This window comes from Plecotus auritus (genome assembly GCF_963455305.1).
Source record: "Plecotus auritus genome assembly, chromosome: 4".
NCBI classification, from domain to species: Eukaryota; Metazoa; Chordata; class Mammalia; order Chiroptera; family Vespertilionidae; genus Plecotus; species Plecotus auritus.
The window spans coordinates 70,352,272-70,377,438 of NC_137775.1; the positions used below are offsets into that span (position 1 = coordinate 70,352,272).

The 25,167-nt window shown below is 35.5% G+C and overlaps 1 protein-coding gene across 5 annotated transcripts in view; it reads right to left on the bottom strand.

Moving 5' to 3' along the window:
- Positions 1-1,220: 1,220 nt before the first annotated feature.
- Positions 1,221-25,167, bottom strand: part of FAM135A (family with sequence similarity 135 member A) — a 108,490-nt gene continuing 84,543 nt past the window's right edge. For all 5 annotated transcript variants that reach the window (XM_080665320.1, XM_080665319.1, XM_080665317.1 and 2 more), the window contains 7 exons: positions 24,966-25,126; positions 22,521-22,612; positions 21,918-22,015; positions 19,662-19,813; positions 17,792-17,902; positions 5,374-5,487; positions 1,221-2,044 (listed from right to left, as the gene is read on the bottom strand). In XM_080665320.1, the coding sequence (XP_080521446.1) occupies positions 1,839-2,044; positions 5,374-5,487; positions 17,792-17,902; positions 19,662-19,813; positions 21,918-22,015; positions 22,521-22,612; positions 24,966-25,126 (934 nt within the window). In that variant the 3' untranslated portion in view covers positions 1,221-1,838. The remainder of the gene's footprint in view (positions 2,045-5,373; positions 5,488-17,791; positions 17,903-19,661; positions 19,814-21,917; positions 22,016-22,520; positions 22,613-24,965; positions 25,127-25,167) is intronic.

The following is a 25,167-nucleotide window of genomic DNA, read 5'->3' on the forward strand; positions in this document are numbered from 1 at the left end:
GAGTCAATTATTCTGTTTCAGATAATCATACCCTCACCCACCCCTGCAATATGAATTTGGAGGTGAATAGCACATGGTAGTTTCTCTGGTGAACCAGAAGTAAAGTTTGTTAGATTTTTGAACCATGATCATGCATAGGCTTTTAAAACTGTATTAAAACAACCAATAACCAATCAACCAACCATGATCATAAGAGCAATTTACCCTTAAATACAATTATATGATTATGAGTAAGAAGAATCCTTTGATTATCCTGGAAGAGATTATTCAAACTTACAAATAAGCATGGCATTTCAAATTCAGGGTCAAGGTATGTGAAGATGAAAAATGTGTGTGGCAAAAATACATGGTAGATAACGCATATATTTACATTTTCCAGTTACAATGCACTTGGTATATTATTGCTTAGTCATTTCATTGAATTTTCAAGTACTTTTTAAAAAAGTAAAGATTTATAGAGAGCAATCAATGAAATACTGTATAATATATGCAAAAGATGTAAATTATAAAAATACTTTACAAAAGCTATAAGTTATATAATCACACTGGTCTATAATTAATATATTCAATTATAAATAAAAATATACCTCTAGTATTCTGAAAATAAGCAAGTGTTTTAGCTGTTCCTCTAGTCATTTGTTCATTTATTAACACCAGAGGCAGTAACACAATGCTAAAAATAAACATGCATCAATTATACAACACATACTTAAAAAACCTTATGTTTAATCACAACTGGTGAACAATGCAAGCAGACCTTCTATCCATTTTAGTGCACTATGATTTTCGCAAGTAAAACAATAAAGGAAAACAGAAAATTTAATGCTATTCAGCACCTTTAGAAAGTCAAAAGACTTATCATCTCCATATATCAAAAACATTTGCATCTGATCACCAAACATATAAAGTTAATTATTTTGTTCCATTTTTAACACGAATTATTTTATTTACATTACTCTATAGTTCAACAAAATTTAACAATATTTAAAAATTATCTAAATTCATAAAAGTATTTCATAAATTTCAACGTTTATTATGTACAGGAAGTCCATGAAAAAAAGTTAAAAGAAATGTAGTCAGAAAGTTCAAGCAACATTACCAAATTTAACAAAATTCCAACTAAATCAAGGCAGAGGGCATTCAAACATTCAAAAATCTGTAGATGTTGCTAACATGAACATGAAAAGTTCCAGTAATAAAAGGCAATGTGAGAAACAATGTTGAAATCACCAGTAGAAAATATATTTTAATAGGCATGACATATATTTTAATAGTAGTAGTAATGAATTTTTGTAGAAAACTTTTATAACATTGTCATATATGAACTACCTCATTTAGTGGGGCTGAAGAGTTGATTTCAAAAAAATATATTTTAGCAGCCATAATTTTATTTCCAGTTAAAACATAGTAAAATGTTAAAAGTAAAATTTGTAATTAACTAAATATACCCAATACTAGAAAATTTAAATCCCATGCTGTTCTAGCAATCATGGCCTCTAGTATGATGTGTCTGAATATATGAATTGTGGAAAGCCAATAATAAACAATCAGACATACATATGGGCTTAAAGTTTCACTGAAATACTTATGTAGCAAAATATATTAAAAAGTAATAGAAAAGTAAAAAGATAAAATTAAAAAAATATTGCACAGCCATATTACCTATAAAGTAAAGTTGATGTTTAAAAAGCTCTAAATATGGATGATATAAATTATCTTCCATATAAAAAGGTATAAATATTTCTTAGAACTTATCAGCATCTATAGTTTAAATATAATACATTATTTGAATCATTGTTGAATGAGGTAATTGTTAAGTCTCTTAACAATGTTTTATCCTACTGGAAATATTTGAGGGCAGCAACCAGAAAGAATTTCTCTAAAAATATTTCTGAATCAAGAACAGCTATATGTGCAGCTCTCCCAATGAGTGAGTCAGCTGTATTAGGCAATGCATTGATGACATTATATCGAACCAAATTACAGTCCTTGCTTTGCAAAATTGGGCGAAGCAAATTGTGGATCATTTCTGAATAGATCTGTCCTATGGAAAAAGACAAAAAGTAAAATTAGTTCACATGATTAACTGAAAAATATTCTATGCCAACATTAAAAGATACATATATATATTTATTGATTTCAGAGAGGAAGGGAGAGGGAGAGATAGAAACATCAATGATAGAGAGAATCACTGATTGGCTGCCTCCTGCATGCCCCCCTGGGGATCGAGCCTGCAACTGCTCACTGGGAATGGAACCATGACCTCCTGGTTCTTAGGTCAAACACTGAGCCACACAGGTTGGGCTCTATGCCTAGTCTACACTAATAAAAGAGAAAGATGCAAATTAACCATCACTTCATGACGCCCACCAGCCAATCAGGAGTGAGTATGCAAATCAACCTGACAAAGATGGAAGGTTAATTTGCATACACAGGCGCCGAGCAGCTGGGAGTAGGGTGGCCACTTGCGTGTAGGCCGGCACCAAGTGGCCTGGGTCCCGGGGATAGGCGTCCTCAGCACCCAGGCCGCTCTGAGCCTGTAGGCCTGCACATAGGCCCGGAACGCCTGGGGTCCTGGAATGCCCCGGCCACTCCAGGCCTACACACGCAGGCGCTGAGCAGCTGGGGGCGGAGCAGGAATATCTGGCCCATGTTCCCGCCCCGCGGCCGCTTACATGCGCAGGTGCCAAGCATCCAGGGGTGGGGCGGGAACGTTCCCCACAGCAAGTGAGCAGACAGCAGACTGCGGGGGAGCAGACAGCAGGGCCCTGCTTGCCCCTGGTTGTGGCAGCAAGGGGCAAGCACTCCCCCGCAGTGAGCGAGCAGAGAGCAGACACCAGGGCCCTCCCCTGCAGCGGTGAGCCAGAGAGCAGACAGCAGGGCCCTGCTTGCCCCTGGCCCTGGTGGCGAAGGGCAAGCAGGCCCCCACAGAGAGCAGACACCAGGGCCTGTGGTGGCATCAAGCAGGCAGGTACACAGAGAGCAGGGAACCACGGGGAACAGGCCTAAGCCGTCAGTAGAACATCCCCTGAAGGCTCCCAGATTGGAGTGGGTGCAAGTCGGGCTGAGGGACCCACCTTCCCATGCATGAAATTCATGCACTGGGCCCCTAGTTTAATATAATTTATAAAATTTAGTTACTTTATTTCCATTTAAAGTAGAAAAAGTTGTCCGTGTCTATGTGTCATATATATATTTTTTGCTTAATCCCTTCACCTTTTTCCACCCAGCTCCCCAATCTTCCTCCCCTGATGTATTTATATCTGTTTCTATTGTTTGTTAAATTATTTTTTATTAGATTGTATACTTTAAACCTGCATGGTTTTATTAATCAATATCACCTCAATCGATTCAATAAAAAAAGTAGAAAATGTTATTTTAAAAGGTTTTATTTTCCTTTAACTATCATTTTTGAGACAGTTTTAGAGAAAACATGATTCCATTATTTATCTAGCCAAGTAAAAATAACAAATTTATTATACATTATTCTTATCAATTGAATATTTTTAATTCAAAGCAATGAATATAACAGAGCAAATAGTTTTCTTCAACATTAAGTCACCTATGATTCATTAAATCATTATGAAAAGGTAGCCATGCTGAGACATTTTGATAAGGCAAAATTTAAAACTTTAGTCTACAGCAAGTTTCCACAGCAGTTGACATTTCCCCACATATATCCACAATATAGGGATGGGTAAAAGTAGGTTAATAATAATGAATAATACAATAATTAATGAATAAATAATAAAGTAATTAAGGAATAAATAATAATACAAAAAATAAACTGCTCGTGTACTCACAACTGTAAACCTACTTTCGCCCATCCCTGTATTTTGAGAAGAATGCCAACTTTCTGTAGTCAGAACAATGTGAGTTTGGCTCAAAGATCAAAGAGGATCCTTTTTTTTTGCTCTGAAGGTTTATTTAATGCCTGTTCTGCTTTTAATTCTAAAGTTATGCTTCTTTCTCCCTCTTTTTCGTTAATTCTTATAATGGACTTATTGAGGTCATGCTAAGCATAAAAGATCAAAGTTAGATATGCATACACATAAAAACACAAACTACTTATAAGGGGGCAAAACAGTTTTTAATGCTTATGCATTACTACATTACAAAGAGATGAGTGCTAACACATGTCCATGGAACCTATAAATTTTAGAAAGGCAGGTATTACATTTTGGAGGAGAGGCAGATGAGGAATGAAGAGAAGGCAATCGTATATAGAAGTACAATTAGAAAAAGGAGAGAAAAGTATTTTAGAGGAAGATTAATATTACACAGATTCACAGACAACCTCTTAGTTTTCATTGCTAGTCAAGTTTGATTTCTGGTTCCATGCTATTTAAAAAATATTCTTAGATAGGAAGAAATCCAAACCTCTATTAGATTTTCCCTGTCCCCCAGTGGCAAAACAAAGGACTTTTATCTAGTTTTAGTGACCCATGTGAAGGTTAAATCTCTTCTAAATTTTTCTCAAAAATGGACTCTTGCTAAGACAGAAGTAAACACACACACACACACACACACACACACACACACACACACACACACGTTATTCTGATGTTACAAAATGCTAAAAAAATATCTGTTAAATGAGCAGAGTGCTTACTATGTGCCAGCACCCTGCTAGGCAAGTCTAATACTAATTTATCTAAGAGAGTCTCTGCCTAAAGAAGCTGTTCACTGTCACAATGTGGGAAAAGCAAAGGTTTAAGAATCTGTTTAAAATTAGCCTTATTCCAAAAAAGGAACAGAGCAACACTGGCAGGCAGGACACCCAAGTTCTTATCCTAAGCCTATAATTAACCACCAGTGCCTTTGGATACGTCACTTAGCATCTCTGGGCCCCAGTTACAAAGTGAGCAAACAGGACCAAAGTCTCCTTCTGGCAGCAAATAGCTATGATTTCTTTTGTTATTCAAAAATAGCAGAAGAATAAATAAGTACATTCTTTATCAGCCACTATCAATAAAGTGGTGCAACTCCCTGTTGCCATCTGAGATACAAAACAAAGTGAGGTACAGACCAACATGTAGCATGATCATTACCCTAATCACCAGTCCCAATAATCTGGAGGAAATCAAAGTACAAATTATTTATGAGGCAACAAAATGGAGAAGCATTTGTAATTAGATGAAAGAGCTATTTCATAAGAACAATTACTGTTTCACTAGTAGAAACAACTGATGTGGTGGGAGCAAAGAAAGGAAGAAAAATGGAGGAAGGATAGCTGTTAATATCAGTGGGTGGACAAAGGAGTAAAAGGAAAGAGAAGGATGAGACAAAGAAGAAAGTGACTACAAGAAATGTTTGGGAAAAAACTCAGGTATAACTGTAACTCTTCAAAATACTTCTAATGTACTTTGTTACCTGACTGTTTGTCCTTTAAAGCTGTTTTACACATTTCAATGCGGGCAGAGTGATAAGGAACATAGCGATCCTGTAGAGATCCCACTAGCACAACATTTTTGAAATAATGAAGCCCTGTGAAAAGAAAATACTAATTATAATGCTAAATTATAATAATTAACCAGATTTAGAACTTATTATTTTAAAAGTCTAGTTTTATTTTTTAAATGTCTTTATTTATTTTAGAGCTAGGAAGAAAGAGGGGTAGAGACAGAAACACCCATGAGAGAGAAACATGGATGGCTGCCTCCTGCAAGCCCCCTACTGGGGATGGAGCCAGCAACCTGGGCATGTGCTCTGACCAGGAATCAAACTGGTAATATATTGCTTCATGGGTCAAGGCTCAACCACTAAGCCACAACAGCTGGACTAGTAGCATATTAAGTGACCAAAAAAATTTATTTCCTCAGTAGCACTGTTTATGGTTTTTAAAATACCTACTGAATTCTTTCTCCAAATTTCTATATATTATCTATAACCCCCTACCCAAGCTTCATTTATGTGGTTTATGTGCTCATATGAGGCGTATGTTTGCACTGAGTGAAAGCAAGGATTGTGGTGTGGTGGTATGAGGGATGGGGAGAAATTAGGTATGGTGGACTAAAATTCCACAGGAAATATTTCACAACGTTCTTACTTTTTAAAGGATATTCCTCAATATTTAGTAATATTTCCCAAGAAACCTATATTCTTCCTTTAAAAACAAATGAAACAACATATATGAATTCATTTAAAGCTGACTTTTTAACCTTTTTTATTTCACTCTTGCCTAATATTCACATTTTTTCCTTACTTAAATATGATGTCAAGAGGATACATACTTGGATTTTTTTTTTTAGTAATAATAATAATGGGCTTCATGATCCATCCCTAGACCTATCAGATTCCTTTAGTTTTATATTTTATTAAACTAAGTGAATTTAAGACTTGTGATTTGGGATATTAACTTAATTAAGTACCGAAACTATGTTCTTAACCACTTTAATGTTCTAGTTTTACTATTTGTCTCAGACTAGTAAGGAATAAAAATTTTATGTGATTATTAAATAATATACAAATCAATAATGACAATACATTACAATTGGGGTGTGTAGTGCATACAGTTTTGTTTCTGGAATGTTCCAGAGTAAAATTTTGATACTTTTTGTCCACTGAAATTCAGATTCTTAGACAAATCAACTGTGGGAACTCTTGTGGATCCAGAATAAAGGAAGCCTTTGTAGAAGCTTCCTTTCTACCTTGGAACTCAAGGGTCCTAATAATGAGAAGACTGTAAATCCCCGTTCAGCCAGTTGAAATATAAGGTCATCTTCCCTTTTTTTTTTCCACAATGAGGAGATTAACAGCAATTTGAGTATAGAAAATTCCAGGGATATAAGTAAAATAAACATCTACAATAGGAATTCAATTACACAATCATATTTTAAGGACATTAAGAAAAATTTATTTCCCCCTCCATTTTCACATTTCATGAGACAAATTCATTCTATTTTGGCTTCATTTGACAGCAATGTCTTCATCAGCAATTAGTGCTACTTTAGGAATTATCTATGTATCTTAGAGCAGAGGTCTTCAAAGTGGTATACATTTACCCCATAGGTAATTTAAGACTCTCTTAATTTGGAGGTGAGGGATAACTGTAAAGGTGTATAAAGTCCAAAGACAGGTTGATTTTAAAAAAATGGGAGATATTATAGTGGTTTGCTACTGATAAGAATTGATCTGTACAAAAGAGAAAACTGATGTGAGAGAGGGATGGGGCAGCTACTAAAGCCAAGCAGGGAGTAGATGGGCATGTATAGCTTTAAGGAAACTGATTTCCATAGTCCAACTTCCATATGAGCAGTTTTCTATAAAAGGCTTGTCCTGCTCCCACATTACAAGAAAAAGATATTTCTCCATTCTATTTCAGATCTTATCATGATGTATATAGCCTTGGGGCACACATCTTCTATAAACTGAATTAAAATAATCTTTATATTTTTATGACATAATTACAGTAAATATATACAACTGAATATGCTAGAAAACGTATCCTCTGCAACTATTTCAAATGATAGAAAGTATTTTTAGATGTCACCCTAAAATTATATAAGGGGGTATACACTTATGCAAAAAATTTTTAGTGGTTAAATGAGCCAAACATGTGAAAACTGTCCTACTATATGTCATCTTTACTTTCAAGTTGTTTTTGATACTGCACTTTGTGAATCTAAGTATGCTGCTGTTACTGAAATTTTATCCCAAGTTGCATGAAACCAGTCATATAACAACACAATTAGCTTCTTCATTTATCTAAAAGGTATATCTTTGTGTACTCCAAAAAGGGCTACCATATTGCACAATTTTAGGGGCACAATTCATACCACACTCTGCGTAAATAGTGCCACTTAGAGCTGTGCATTCCACAGCCTATGCTTAATATCGTCCATTTTTATTTTTTCCTATTTTTCCTTAAACTGCCAGCATCTTCTATCCCCTCTTCACTCTTACCTTATGACCTTGCTTTCTATTTCACTGAGAATATGATAGAAAAGAACTCCCACCTTAACACAAACCCACTTACCATACCTGTACTTTCATGTTCTGTCTTCACTCTTGCTCCTTCTGACGAACTGTTCATGCTCCCACCTCAGGCTAGCCCTTATACTTGTATGCTAGTATCCCTCCTGCTTATTTAAGGCTATGGCTCTAGTAGCTTTCCCATCCCCCTCTTACATTAGTTTTCTCTTTTGTACAGATCATTCTTATCAGTAGCAAAACACTATAATCTCTTCCATTAAAAAAAATCAATCAACCTGTCTTTGGACTTTATACTACTTTACAATTACCCCTCACCCCCAATTTCTTGGTACATCTTTATTTACATAGTTATATCATAAAAATAGTAGGCATTACATTTAAAAATTACATTAAATAATGTTTTTCAAAATAATAGCTTTTTGCAGAGAATCTGATATACTTTTCTTAAAAAAATATATTTTTATTGATTTCAGAGAGGAAGGGAGAGGGAGGGAGAGAGATAGAAACATCAATGATAAGAGAGAATCACTGCTCGACTGCCTCTTGCACACCCCCCACTGGGGATTGAGCCCACAACCCGGGCATGTGCCCTGATCGGGAATCAAATCGTGACCTCCTGGTTCATAGGTTGACGCTCAACCATTGAGTCAGCTGGCCCGGCTGATATACTTCTATAGAGAAATGACACTCAGGTTGAGAATCACTGCTTTAGACTGACATCCTTGAGAGAAGCGTCTATGTCTCCCCAAGTTCAGGCAGCTCAGTGGAAGGAAAGTAAAATCAATAATGATTAGATGAGGACATTTCCTTTTTTTAAGAATTGATTTTTAGAGAGAGGGGAGGGGAGAGGGAGAGAGAGAAACATTGGATCAGCTGCCTCCTGCACACCCCCTACTGGAGATCGATCCTGTAACCCATGAAGTGCCCTGACTGGGAATCAAACCTGCGACTTCTCAGTGCATGGGACCAACTCAGCCACACTGACTGGGCTAGTTGAGGGGATTTCTAAGACACCTTTAAAGTCTTAGATTCCATGATGATGAAATAGAATCAAAGATGCTAATTCTGTCCTAGCTGGTTTGGCTCAGTGGATAGAGTGTTGGCCTATGATCTGACGGGTCCCTGGTTCGATTCCGGTCAAAGGTTTGAGGGCTTGATCCCCAGTAGGGGGTGTGCAGGCGATCAATGATTCTCATCATTGATGTTTCTATCTCTCGTTCCCTTTCCCTTCCTCTCTGAAATCAATAAAAAATATATTTTATAAAAGATCCTAATACTGATATAAATATACTATATTGTCATATTTTGAAATATGATTCCTAAGACAGTACTTTACTTTTAAAATGCATTTTAAGCCGAAACCGGTTTGGCTCAGTGGATAGAGCGTTGGCCTGCGGACTGAAGGGTCCTGGGTTCGATTCCAGTCAAGGGCATGTACCTTGGTTGCGGGCACATCCCCAGTGGGAGGTGTGCAGGAGGCAGCTGATTGATGTTTCTCTCTCATCGATGTTTCTAGCTTTCTATCCCTCTCCTTTCCTCTCTGTAAAATATCAATAAAATATATTTTAAAAAAATGCATTTTAAAATTAGTAATCAATCTTTCTTAATAGTTTTTCAACATAAATTAATACTAAAAATGTACTTTTGCATAGAAGGTTTGATTTTTGTATTATCCAAGAACCAAGTTAGTTAAATAGACTGTGACTTTTTGAATCTTTGGGTTTCAATTCCTTGTCTAGCAGTGTTGGCTGGAGAAGGCACAAACTCAAAGTGAAACATGGTAGGCTCAGAATCTCAATGGGAATTAAGGGAATACGTCATCTGAGTTGAAGTCCATTTAATAAAAATGTCTGGAGTTTTTTATTTTGGAAGCCTTTTATTCTAGGTTCATCTTCTCTGCACCTACACTGATTCTACTTGCTCAAAGATGACCTAGTTAACTGGCCTTCAGGTTAGCACTTCACTTAGCCCCTGAAGTGGCTAATTATTGGGTGAAGTTACCTCTAACTTGGGAAAGTAACAATATTTTCCCCATCTACAGAATGAAATAGAATTAAAAAAGTTTTTAAATATTTTAGTTTACTTTTCAAGATTACCAAGAAAAAGATTAAAGTAAATCTTCAATATTTTTCTGTACTGTATAATAACATGATTTATATGAACACTGTAAATGATAACTTTCATCTTCATTATAATAGTCTTTCTGATACTTTTGGTGTCTCATTTTTTTCTGAAACTTTAATGTTTTAAAGCAATTCATTTATTGATTCATTTTATCTACTTTTTGAAATTGGCTAAAGCCCTGGTTGTTTTGCATACTAAGGGACATTTAGCAGAGTCTGAGACATTTTTGTTGTCACACTGTGGATTGGGGGTTGTAAGAGTGTGTGTTTTACCAGTATTTTGTGGGTAGAGGCCAGGGATGCTAAATATCCTATAATGCATACGACAATGCATGACAACAAAGAATTATCCAGCCTAGAATGTCAATAGTGCTGAAGCTGAGAAAACCTTGTACTCATAAAATGGAAATATTCTAAGCAATATTAAACTATTCTTATTATTACTTATTTATTTTAAATACTATGTTAGAAAGAATTTGCTTCCTAAAATAATGTTAGCTGATGCTGATTCGTTCCCATATTTTCAGAAACAAAATACAAATGTTATTTACAAATCAAGTGATACCTATTATTAAACACCCCTATAATCTACTGGAAGAGAAGATTATCTTGCGCCACAGTAGCACAGCAAGAAACTTCTTTATTTGTCAGAAAACAACCACTGGTAAAGAGAATCTAAGCAGATGTTTTTGGTAAGACCTTAAAAGGATATTATATTTTGTAAGTTTCAACATGAAAAGATTCTTTTCTGGCTATATCTGAGCCCTTATTATGGAATGTAAAAGTGCCTATGATCCTTGTCTCTATGTAATCTTGACTACTTCACCACTGGTGTCACCTAATATATATATAATACACATTTTACCTTCCACATTGCTCTAGTTCCTTCATCTAAGACTTTGTACCTTTCACAGAGTGAATCCATAAAAGAGAAATCACCACTAGGACTTTTTGTTTAAAAACACCTAATAATCGCATTTTGGTTACTTAAAATGGTTATGTAAACATTGTTCTATGCTTTTCTGTTTTACTTATGTTTCTAATGTGAACCCATATATTTCTACATTGTGAATAAAGTAATTATATGTATGTTAGAGGCCCAGTACACAAAATTCATTCACTCGGGAGTCCCTCAGCCTGGCCTGCGCCCTCTTGCAGTCCGGGAGCCCTTGGGGGATGTATGACTGCCGCAGAGGCAGGAGAGGCTCCCGCCACCACCACTGCACTGGCCATCCATGAGCCCGGCTTCTGGCTGAGCGGTACTCCCACTATGGGAGCACACTGACCACCAGGGGGCAGCTCCTGTGTTAAGCATCTGCCCTCTGGTGGTCAGTGTGCGTCTTAGCAACCGGTCGTTCCACCATTCAGTCGATTTTCCTATTAGCCTTTTATTATACAGGATAGAATATACAGGTGTAATAATTTCCTAGGAATTAGCTACTCATTTCTCACAATTCTCTAGATGACAAAAAAGGGGGGAGGGGAACATAGCTCAAAACAGACTTGCTCCAATCCCTGTGATAATGTTATAATTTAAAAATCAATTAATATTTGTTGATATTTAAAACTGCAATTAGAAATAGCCTCTAAAGAGAAATCATGTAATGAAAATATACACTAATGGCTTAACATAACATAGCTTGAACCATGCTTGACTGCTTACTAACTCTGTGACCTGCAGCAAATCACCCAACCTCTCTATGCCTCAGTGTCCTAATCTGCAGAATGGGGACAATAATAGTCCTACTTCATAAAGCTAAATCAGCTAATATGTTTAGTATGCTTAAGTGGTATCTGGACTATAGAAATGTTGTGTGTGTCAGCTATTATTTATTCCTATATTTTAGTATTATTTACTGCACTAGTCATCATTATCAGAAAACAGTCTTCTTTCATGTTATTCTCCAATAATAATATTAATTGAATTCAGGCATATATTAATAAACTTATACCTGGGTATAAGTAGAAATCTTAAAACATGAAAACAATTTTCATAAGTCATTTGAATAATTTTTATGGCTGGTAAAACTGACATTTAGATGAGCTGATTTTTTTTTTGTTAATCCTCACCCGAGGATATTTTTTTCATTGATTTTTAGAGAGTGAAAGGGTGGGGGCAGAGACAGAGAGAGAAACATCAATTGGTTGCTTCCTGCATGCACCTGACGCCAGGGACTGAGCCTGTAACCAAGGTACATGCCCTTGACTGGAACTGAACCCCCAACCCTCAATCTGCGGGATGATGCTCTAACCACTGAGCAAACCGACCAGGGCTAGATGAGCTGATTTTTAACAATTCTGTTAAAATATTTCCTAAAATAGATTCATGTGAGCAAATTTCTATTATCTAAAACACTAATATTATTTTAGTTCAAGCACTTCTTCATTTAGAGCTATTTTTACTATTTAACATTTATTGAGTTTCAATGCTATTCAGAATGGTAATTGTTTACATGCATTACCTCAAGTAATCTTTAACAGTCTTGTAAGGAAGATACTATTATTCCCATTCTACCAATGAGGAAACTAAAGCTTATTTAGATTAAGTAACCTAGTCAGTGTTTCAACTAGAACTAATACCTATGTGTGCCTTCAAGTTTGGCTATTACGTAGTGTTAGGCTGGTACAACCAGAAGGAAGGTGAGAGTCTTGCCATACATTATAAGTCAAATAATAAATTAATAACTTGTAAGCAAAAGTTTTAACTATTCCTTAAGAAATAACTCAAGTGCAAAAGACCTACTCATATCTATTAATAATTATAATCTTAACTAGAGGCCCAGTGCAAGGGGGGGGAGGGACGGGGGCTCCCTCAGCCTGGCCTGCACCCTCTCACAACCCGGGACCCCTCGGGGATGTCTGACTGCTGGTTAAGGCCTGCCTGTGGGATCAGGCCTAAACCAGCAATCAGACATCCCTCGCGCAATCCAGGACCGCTGGTTCCTAACTGCTCACCTGCCTGCCTGCCTGATCGCCCCTAACCCCTCTGCCTGCCTGCCTGATTGCCCCTAACCCCTTTGCCTGCCTGCCCCTAATCGCTCGCCTGCCTGCCTGATGGCCCCTAACCGCTTGCCTGCCTGCCAGATTGCCCCTAACCACCTCTGCCAGATTGCCCCTAACCACCTCTGCCAGATTGCCCCTAACCACCTCTGCCTGATCGCCCCTAACCACTCTGCCTGCCTGCCTGATCGCCCCTAACCCCTCTGCCTGCCTGCCTGATCGCCCCTAACCACCTCTGCCTGCCTGCCTGAATGCCCCTAACCGCTCACTTGCCTGCCTGATCACCCCTAACCGCCCCTGCCTTGGCCCCTGCTGCGGCAGCTTCATCCTGAAGGACGTCTGGAATGACATCCGGAAGGTCGTTTGGCTGTCTGGTCTAATTAGCAGATTATGCTTTTATTATTATAGATCATACAAATCTGTTCAGATGAGGAATGCCATGGAGTATAGAATTTTTGTAGTAAGATTTTATAGTTATGTTTTTCTTTTCTTTTTTTAATTTTCTTTTAATTTTTTTATTATTTAAAGTATTACATATAGTAGTACATATATCTCCTTTTTTGTTTTTATTTTCTTATGTTGCTATTTATTACTGTTGCTAATTAATCTTACTTCGTAAAATGCAGTATAAATACACAAACCCTGGGAAACATTTATATTCAGTTTTACCTTTCATATATTTCCTAACCCATTAGGAGCAGTGGTAAAAATTTCACACTACACAAAATGGTTCTAGTTAGTGTTTTTCTCACATGAGAACTATACACTATATTTAAAATTAAGGATTTTATATTTGATTTTATAGGAATATCTTGTAGTTTTACTAATCACGTATATGTTTCTGTACACTGTAAGAAACTTATTGTTGATCTGTACCTTTAGAAACAAGATCATAAAACTCAACTTATAAAAATTTTCTTTCATTGATTCTAATAACAGACAATACATGAAATAACCATCCCCAGATTTCTTTATCATATTAATAACAACATTAAGGTAGAATCCTGAAAAGGCTAAAGCAGGACTCAAATGAAGTAGCTATATTCAATTACTAAATCTGTCCAGCGTTCATATTAAATGTTTTAAGAGCAGCATGGAGGATATGGGTGATAGGAATGAAGATAAAGGATAGATTTAAAAGACCAAAGATTAAGTTTATACAGTCAAGTTACTTCAGACTTGGAACTATCAGTCATCAATATACGGATTTGATTTTCAGCTTACCATACAATATCTGACTTGCTTTTGGATACTGAAAATAATATTGAAAAGATCACTCATTGACTCAATGGATTTATACCGAACAACTACTAGGAAGAATTAGAGTAAATTCTAGGTGTGTATATATGAAGGGTGGAAAGGGTTGTCACAGCAGATCCTATTTAAAGAAAGAAGGATAAGATATATAAAAATGACACACATCAGATAAACTGTAAGTAGTATGATAAAATAGGTTCATAAAAAATATTAATAGGAATTCAGAGATATTAGCAATCTTGGGCTGTGGGACACAAAGAATCTTCGGCTGTGGGAATCAAAGATGACACTGAGGTGTTTCAAACCAAGTATTTTAGAAGATAGAGTGCCCCTTAAAAAAGGATGAAAAAAGAGATTGCAAAAGAAGACAGTATGTTCAGTATTAAACATATTTAGTTTGATATGTAAGTAGAGATGTCTAGCAGGCCAATGAGGATGGGAATTCACTGATGAAATAAGTCCTGGAGATAAAAGATTTGAGATATAAAGGCATATATTAGGTACTCTGAGAGCAGAGTAGCATTAAATCAGAGACCATCAAGAAAAGCTTTTGATAGTAGGTGGTGCTTGACTTTTACTTTAGCAGATGAAGATAATTAGTTCTGAAAAGAAGGGTAAACACATCAGGAGAAACAGTGGTAGAAAAAGTATGGATAAATGCAAGGAAGCATAAAACATGTGCGGTATGACTAAAGCAAAGGATGTGTATGTGGGAAGAGTAAGATAGTAAGCAATTAAAATAAGTAGGGACCAGATTATAAAGGATTTGATGCCCTAAGCCATTGGTCGGCAAACTCATTAGTCAATAGAGCCAAATATCAACAGTACAACGATTGAAATTTCTTCTGAGAGTCAAATTTTTTAAACTTAAACTTCTTCTAACGCCACTTCTTCAAAACAGACTCGCCCAGGCCGTGGTATTTTGTGGAAGAGCCACACTCAAGGGGCCAAAGAGCCGCATGTGGCTCGCGAGCTGCAGTTTGCCGACCATTGCCCTAAGCCTTAGAATTTAAACTTCATCCTAAAAGCTGCAAAGTATTATTAAAAGATTTTCAAACAGGAGCAATATAGTTTGATTTAATTTTTAGGAAATAATTTCATTTCATGAGGAAGTGAGATTGGAGAGAAGGGGTCATACAGGAGGCAGGGTAACGAGTCTGGAGGCCATAGCAATAACCTAAGTAAAAAGTGATGAAGGTTGAACTAGAGCAGTGGCAAAGAAAAGAAAGAGAAGCCTAAGAAAGCTGAATGTTTCAGGGCTTGATAACTCCATAAATGTGAGGAGAGAGTGAGAAAGAGGAGTCTGGAACAACTTCTAAGTTTCAGTCTGGGTAGATGATAATGGTGCCATTCCTGTAGTTGTGGAATCCAGAGAATTAAATCTGAGTAGAAAGAGGAGGTGTCTGAAGCATCTGAGGTACCCTCCTGTATAATTAAGAGGGAATATGCAAATTCACCATCACTCCACCACAAAGATGGCTGCGCCCACAGTGGAGGCGGGTTTTCCTTAACACAAGATGGCTGCACCCACAGCAGAGGCCAAGTTCCCATAATGAGCCTTAATGAGCAATCAGCAGGGACCCCCCACCGGCACCAGGCCAGAGGACCTGAGGCCGCACCTCCCGTCTGGCGGGGCTTTATGGGGGACCTCAAGGTGTGCCCCCCTGCCCCTGGTGCTGGGCCAGGGGACCGCAGGCTGCTCCCCTTGCCCCTGGCCGGGGGACCTGAGGCTGCGCCCCCCCGCCCAGCGGGGCTTGACAGGGGATCTCAGGCCGTGTCCCCCACCTGGCAGGGCTTGACGGGGGACCTCAGCCCACACCGCCCGCCCCAGCACCGGGCCAGGGGACCTGAGGCTGCACCCCCCACCCGGTGGGGCTTGACAAGGGTGAGACCGGCCAGGTCTGGATCAAGCTCAATGGGGGGGGGGAGGGGGGAAGGGGGCAGCTGGGTCTGGGTCTCGTGAGATTTTGAAGCATATGTGGGTGGGTGGGGACTTGACTCTGGGTCCCGTGGTGTGTCCCAGACTCTGACAGGAGGAAGATTTTCATATACATTTTACTAATTTTCTTGCATCCCTGACACTTCTATTATAGAGAAAGGGCAAATAGCAATATTAAAATATTTCCTCTAATTAACACTAGTATGACATATAAGTGAGTAAATTCAGTATATTGGGTTCAGTAGGCCGTAGGGATACATATCTGAGCAGTACCAATGGTGAAGATGGATATGAAATGATGCTATCAAAGAAGAATGTACAGAGTGAGAACAGCAGGTGATAGAGGCTGGAAAGGAAAGAAAAGAAGCCTGTGTAGGAAGCAGAGAGCCAAGATTAAAGAAAACCAAGAGAGGCTGATGTTTCAGAATTGGAGGGAGGAAAATGTTTCAAGAAAGAGGGTGTTTTCATTAATTTATGTATTGTTTATGGCTATTTTTGTGCTATTATGGTATTGTTGAGTAGTTGCAACAGAGATCATATGGTCCACAAAGCCAAATATTTATTATCTGGCCCTTTAGAAAAAAATTTTGCCAACCTCTGCTCTACAGAGAGTAGTGGGGAAATGGGGGTGAGGTATTATCTAGGTTTCAGTTATATCTCTACTTTCAGGAGAAAGAGAAGATAACATTCTTGGAAGAAGAAAAAGATGGAGTTTTTTTTTATTTTATTGATTTTTAAATTTGATTTGTTATTGAGAGAGGAAGGGAGAGGAAGAGAGAGATAGAAATATCAATGATGAGAGAGAATCATTGATCGGCTGCCTCCTGCACACCCTCTATGGGGATTGAGCCCGCAACTCGGGCATGTTCCCTGACTGGGAATTGAACCCTGACCTTTTCAGTGGAAAGAATGTATGGGTAACCAGTTCCTAATCACTCTGCAACTGGTTTTTAAGATTGTGGAATATTCAATTCTACTTTTGGTGCTCCTAATATTACAGAAGGTAGTAAATTTATTATTTAATAATAAGCTAATAGGAGATGAAGAACAAGACTCGTCAGTGGTGAGAATGTAAAGAAGGAATAACTATTACTAGTTTAGTTATTGACATTTTCCAGAAATGTTTGACAGCCTTAGAACAGGAAAGTAGAACAATAGAACAATGTGTCAGTTTATAACAAGGATTAAAGATTGGGGTAGGGGACAGCTAGAAGGACAGGAGGGCTAGGATATGCAGAGGCCTCGGTCAAAAACTGACTAACTTATAACTGGTATAAATTACAAATGCTAAAAATTTTAGGATGATTTCAATGTAGCTGTGCAGCTCTTAAAAAATAAATATGATCATGTGAAAAAATTAAACCATGTTATCAATTGCTTAGTTTTAAATGTGAGTCTGCTATTTCATTTACCAAAAAGTTACAATTGACTAATACCTTTTAATCAGCAGAAAGACATGTAGATAATTTATTTGCTAAAGGTTTTTTAAAAAAGAATTTGCAAGTGCATGTTTTAAAAACTGTTAATATATACTTACCCGCTTTATTACTAAGCTTATATAAGAAAGTTTGGCGAGGGTCTGAATGATCTCGACATGTCAACTGCAAAAGAGAACCTGATTTTTTCCATTTCTGCATAAACCATAGACCTAGAAAGTTATAAATGATATGTGAGTATAACTAGAAATATATAGTAACATATGCCAAGGTTATTAATTTTAATATATTTCATTTCAGAAAACATCCTCCATCCTTCTGTTGGCTAATAAATATATTTACATAATATTTTCATTTTGTGATAACAAATATATACACATCCACATATAGGTTAACTATGGGTTAATGCAGGTTAAAATGGGGTTTGCTATTTCTTTCTCAATCAGTAATAAAATAGATAATGGTCTATGAAGAATAAATCTGGGAAAATTGTACCTTTTGATATATTTGACCAAATTATAAAGAAGCAGAGGGAGATAAAACTTCAAACACAGTAGTAGATACAAACACCTACTGAGACTTTACACTGTAGAAAATTATAGTTAAGTTATGGCAGACTGATTATATAAGACCAACTCTGAGAATGAGAACTTGGTTAATGTTTGTTAGCAATAGTTGAATATAATTTAACTTCCATATTTAACTGTATTTCTTTATATTACCAGTTACCCATATTTAAATGCATCTTCTCTTATGTGAAACCCTAATCACTCTGGAACTGGTTTTCAAGATTGTGGAATATTCAATTCTACTTTTGGTGCTTCTCATATTACAGAAGGGAAGAGGAGAAGTTAAGAACAAAAACTTAATTGATTAAATCTGATCATTGAAAGCCTATCTGAGGGAAAGTTTAGTGAAGAAAGAAATTCAAAGTACTGCATCTTATTTATATTGGGTTCTATTTTTTTATTATTACTTATGGATTTCATTTTTCTCATGTCCTAATTTTCAATCTGAAAAAATTTAGAACTAGCTATATTTTGAATACCAGCATTTGAAATAAGATACAAAAGAAAATAGCTCGGTTTTTTTGGTCAATGAAAGAAGTGAAAGACAAAATCAAAATAATAGTTTGAAGGCTCAATGAAAAAAACAAAAACAAAACGAAATATAATTTATCCTCTCAATAGAAATCAATTGACTAAATTATAAAAACCATTTTTAAAAAAATCTAAGGAAAAACAAAGCCAAATAAAAAGCAAATCAAGAATGAGATTAGTGATGTCCTAGCTGGTTTTGCTCAGTGGATAGAGTGTCAGCCTGCAGACTGAAGGGTCCTGGATTCAATTCCGGTAAAGGGCACATGCCCCGGTTGCAGGCTCGATCCCCAGTAGGGGGTGTGTAAGAGGCAGCTGATCAATGATTCTCTCTCATCACTGATGTTTCTATCTCTCCCTCTCCCTTCTTCTCTGAAATCAATAAAAATATATATATATTTTAAAAAAGAATGAGATTAGTGAGAATATTTTTTCTAATCAAAATGGGCTCTTAACTTTCATTTTAATTTCTTTAAAATTTTAGAATTTATTTCCTCATAATACCACTGTTAAAATCAGAGTGAACGTTCTATATAAAATATTTTATAACTTTATTATATATTAAATATAGACATTTACTGGCTATCTGTTTAACTGATGGAACAACAGAATAGCCTGTTTATAAGATAAACATTTACTAAAAAGATTTAGTTTAATTAAAGAAATGCTCTAGTTACTTTTTACAAATGTCATCTCAATATAATATTCGTTTTCTGAATGACTTATAGGCTTATTTCATGGGCATGACAAAACAGAAAACAGTTACATATTTTTTTTCATGAATTTTCAAGTATGTGACAAGTTGGCTCTAAAATAAACACATAAAAATATCTCCCCATGCCATATTTTTATACTGAACAATAAAACTTTTTACCTGTATTAACAAGAGCACTGCTATTGTAGAGTGTACCGAGGTGAGGTCCAGAAAGAGATAGAAAGGTATGAAGTTTGTGGAGGTAATATTTGAACCTTGGCCTTGTAAGCACTGAACGGATTATTAAATTGCCCAACGAATGTCCAATAAAGCTTTAAGAGGAAAAAAAAAAGACATTTCTCCCATAGTATTAGTTTTAAAAACAAATATCAAGGTGATATCACTACACATAGATGTAAAATATTAAGAGTTAAAAATTTTCTAGTATGTTTTAAAATTATGGTTTGATACTTTGAAATGAGATAACTTATATTTTGAAGTAAAAAATGTGACTGTAGTAGAAAGTTCCTATTATGTAATTTAAATGCTTACTCTATGAAAACAATATATTATATAGAAAATGTTATAGTTTGTAATTGCTTAGAAATAAGTATAATTGCTTACACTTTATAAGTAATAATACACTGACTAGATAAAATTGTTTCACATACAATTATTTTCTTAAATAATAATTTAAAACTAACTTTTCTGGACCACACTCAAAAGTGGGCAGTTCTTTTGACTACTCTGAAGGCACAGCTAAAACGTGCATTTTCCTAGTATAAGTCTAAGATCATAGCAAAATAATATCTATAAAGTACTTCATCTTTATTAAGGAATAGTTTAAATAAAAAGAGCCTTTTTTGCTTAGCATTATTTTACAATAGATAATATATGAATTCCTGGGGACAATAACAAAAAAAGAGCCCTGACTAGTTTGGCTCAGTGGATAGAGCATCAGCCTGTAGACTGAATGGTCCCAGGTTGGATTCCGGTCAAAGGCATGTACCTTGGTTGCAGGCACATCCCCAGTAGGGGGTATGCAGGAGGCAGCTGATTGATGTTTCTCTCTCATTGATGTTTCTAACTCTCTATTCCTCTCCCTTCCTCTCTATAAAAAATCAATGTGTGTGTGTGTGTGTGTGTGTGTGTGTGTGTGTGTGTGTATATATATGAAATGAAAAATGTCTAAACACTGGTTTATCCATATAACTAGTGAGAAGTTCAGGACGAACTTCCCTCCTGAACTGACTTTCCTAAAGCTGTGGGGTGAGAGTTATGAGTAACTAATAGTCCTCAATCAACTAGATCAGGCTTTTGGATAATGGGTGATTATAACTGACAACCTAATCTGAAGAGGGAATACTTTTGTGGACGAATGAAAAAATTAAAATATGTTATTTTTCTCATAAAATAGTAAATGAATAAAAAAATATGAGGATCACTTTGTAGAAAATTTAGTAAGCAAAGAGTATTTTAAAAATCTATAAATGAAGAGGATTAGAACAAAAAAATAATTTCTTCTCCCAACATTCTTGTATCTCTCCCCATATTTTAACAGAAATCTGTTTTGTGTTTTTCTTTAAACTCTAAGTAGAAACCTGTTTATCTATTTTCCTAAAATGCACGTTTTAGCTGTGCCTTGAGAGTAGACAAAGAACTGCCCACTTTTGAGTGTGGACCAGAAAATACTTCTATACTTCAGACTGGAAACAAACTACAAACGCTTATGGTATACAGAGCCAGCTTCTTCCTCTAACTTAATGGGGATATGAAGATAATTAGTTTATTCTTTTTGAAGAACGAAGGTTAGTTTTTACTTAATTCCTAATAGACCAGAAGAAATACTTTTCTCTCTCCCATGTATATCCTCAATATCTGATTAAATAATGAGACATACTGGTTTGATCACATCTCTTACTTGTAGAAAACTAACTTACAAAGTAGTCATAAAACTTTGAAAATATTTTTATTGTTTTACTTGTTTATATATATCCATTTTCCTTCAAACTTTTCTTTTTGGTAACATCTTTTTTGATATATAATACACATACCATATTATTCATCCACTTAAAGTGTACAATTCAATATTTTTTAGTGTATTCAGAGTTGTACAGCCATTACTACAAGAAATTTTATAACATTTTTACCAGAAAGAAAGGCTGTACCTTTAGCTATCAACTCCCTACCTCCCATTTCCCCCAGCTCTAAACAATCCCTAATCTACTTCTGTCTATAGATTTGCAAATTTTGGACAATTCATATAAACAGAATCATATAATATGTGATCTTTTAAGTTTTTCTCTTCTCTTCCAATTAATTTGAGTTGTGATCTCCTATATTCAGAATAGGATGACAAAACTATCACAAATTCTTTTTAGGTTTTCTATAATTCATAGAGATATAAAAATAGTTGTGTAATATTATAGAAGTTACCTTATTTTTGAAACTGTTAGACTATATATCTGAATATATTGTATTATCTCATCCAGAAGACGATCAGTCATGCTATCAAAATCAGCAAAAGTATCATTCTAAACAAAAATAAAATAGACACATTACATACTGAATATGTATAATCACATGAAAACTGAACATAAATATGATTTTTAATTTAGGTACTAAAATATGGTTAAGACCAGTGTTTTTTTTAGATAATTTGGTGAATGTAATATTGATTATATTAAAATGAGCAAAAAATAGTGGCTCTCTAGGGAAAAAAAGGTTCAATGTTCTTAATAACACTTCATTTAGTTGTTTAACTGTTTAGCCCACTACCAGCATTTAATATGTTATTTATAATGATTTCATTAATGGAATATTTGCATAGAAATGTAAATCTAGAAATTCTGCATATGTGAAGAGCTTACAAATAGAACTATCAATCATTTTATTTACTGGGGATATGCATTAATGTTAAATTTTTTAGAAATTAGAAAAACTATTTCTACTACTATAGGCATTTTGTAGTAAGCAAATATGTAGGTAGAAAGTAGTACAAAATTATTTGCTTCCACTGAAAATACTGTGATATTGTACCTGATTTCTCTCAGACATAAGAAAATCAATTCTTCCCCCAGGCAGTCCAAGTTCAATATAAGTTTTTACTAATCGCAGATCTGCACTGTTACCTAGAAAATAAAAAATTCCATCTAAAGGAGATAAAGTAAAAGGCATGACTGACTGTGCCAGTTATAAACAGATAGTGCACTGTAAAACAGAGTCCTCAATTTTTATTTCAAAGCTGACTTCCATTAGCCAGACAATGTCTTTCAACAGTTTTGTCTCAAGTTTTGGTCACATTGATGCTTTCACTTTTTTACCTAACTGTGTCTTTAACTGTCAGCACTCACTTGGGTGACTGACTACTGGTTATCGTAGCTGTGAATGATTGACTGAAGTACTCCGTACCATCACTACTCTAGATGATCATTTAACAAACTTTGAATTTATTTTAGATGTAGATTTAATCTGTTGACTTTCCTTTGATGGTACTGGCATAGACGGATTAAAAATAAAAATCCATATAAATAATCTAGGATGGTTTATCTTAATTACTAACTTAAAAGATATCTAGAAATAGAAAATATTGATAATATATAAATATAAAAATCATTATTATCTTTAAAAATTAGTTTAGTGGATTACTTAAGGAATGAACATGTCATTATCAATTGTTGAATTTTTACCCTTCCTATATATATCTTTTAGGTATTTTATGCACTGACAGAGATAACTGTTTTATTCCAAACTTTAAAAGGAACACCTCTAGTGTTTCATTACTAAGTATATGTTTCCCACTGGCTGGAAATATGTTTAATCACATTAATAAAGGCTAGTGCTATTTAAGGCTTCAAGTTTGGTGCTTAGTTGTAATAACTGGGAATACTGAATTTTATCAATAGTTTCTTACTTGATTTTCTGATACAATATATTAATAAATGTCTTTATATTTACTTGTTTCTGCATTCTGGGAATTAAATCCTATTTGCTAGAGGTTTTTTTTTGACATTCAAAAAATTAATTGCCCTAGCTGGTTTGGCTCAGTGAATAGAGCGTTGACCTGCGGACTGAAGGGTCCCGGGTTCAATTCCAGTCAAGGGTACATGTCTGGGTTGTGGGCTTGATCCCCAGAAGGGGGCGTGCAGGAGGCAGCTGATCAATGATTCTCTCTCATCATTGATGTTTCTATCTCTCTCTCCCTCTCCCTTTCTCTCTGAAATCAATAAAAATATATTAAAAATAAATTTAAAAATTAATTATTTTTCTGCAATACTGCTATAGTTTTATTAAGCATATTAATGTCATATTGATCCAGTTTTTTTGGGTATGGGGTGTGATACCTTTTTCAGACTTGATAACAAGGTTAGGTTAATGTTAAGAAACAAAATAAATTATGTTCCATTTTTTTTTCTATTATTCTGCAACAATTTATATAACATAGGGAAAATATTTTCTTGAATACAAGAGATTCTATTGGAATTAGCCTTGGGAGCTAATTCGTGAAAATTTTATTACTGGGGTGAAAGAGGTTAGTACTGGAGGTATTTTATTTCTGGAGAATGAGTTATTTTTTAAAAGAATTTACTATCTCAATCCTCTTTAGTATTTTTATAATCCATAAAATCTTTTGTCAATTTGTTCTTATGAAATAACATTATAGCAATACCCTGCTAGTCTAGAGATATTTGGCATCTTTTAATATAATTTCTAATAAAGAAAAAAAAGTCTGTTGAATAATCAAAATAGCCATCATAAAACCCTGGCACTAAAGCTAGGTATTTAGAATTTAAATTAATCCCTAATTAATTAGTGAATCTTTAATTTTTTAAACAATATATTTTTATTGATTTCAGAGAGGAAGAAAGAGGGAGAGAATGACAGAAACATCAAGAATGAGAGAGAACCATCGATTGGCTGCCTCCTGACGCCCCACACTGGGGATGGAGCCTGCAACCCAGGCATAAGCCTGGACCAGGAATCGAAACATGACCCTCCTGGTTCATAGGTCAACGCTCAACCACTAAGCCATGCAGCTGGGCTGAATCTTTAATTTTGAGGTGTTGACTTTTCTAGTCTTGAGGTACCCATGAGGTTTAAAGCATCAAGCTAAAAGGGAACTAGGAAGACAATCAAAGGGAGCAAAATGATTGCTATGAGGTAACAACTGAAAAAAACAAAAAACACACACAAAAAAACCAACAAACACAAACGGTAAGGGAGAAGAGAAAAATCCAGTTAAAATAAATAAAATGTTGGCACATGGATGTTAGTTCCATGTAAAATTTACTTAAAAGGAAATCTAATATTATACTTAGCACAACTAAGCACATTCCTACTTTAGAATACATTTAAAATTCAATTAATTTAAGCAATTTAAAAATCCTTTTTGCAGTTCAAAGAGTAAATAGAATGGAATGAGATCTATTAGGGAAATAAAACATAATTGAGTTGCTATGGGTTACATTAGTAGATGCTTCATACCATCTAAACCATGCACGCAGACAATGAGATGTACTCCATCTTCAGAACCATCCTCTTCTTCCATGCTAAAGTAAGGGACTGAGGATGCCAGCAGAGGAGCATCACTGTACATAAACCCAGGGAGTTTAAGTTGCTTCAATTCTTCTTTTGCCTGAAGGAAGCTGAAGCAAATATATTCAGTTTTAGAACCAAAAAGATAATC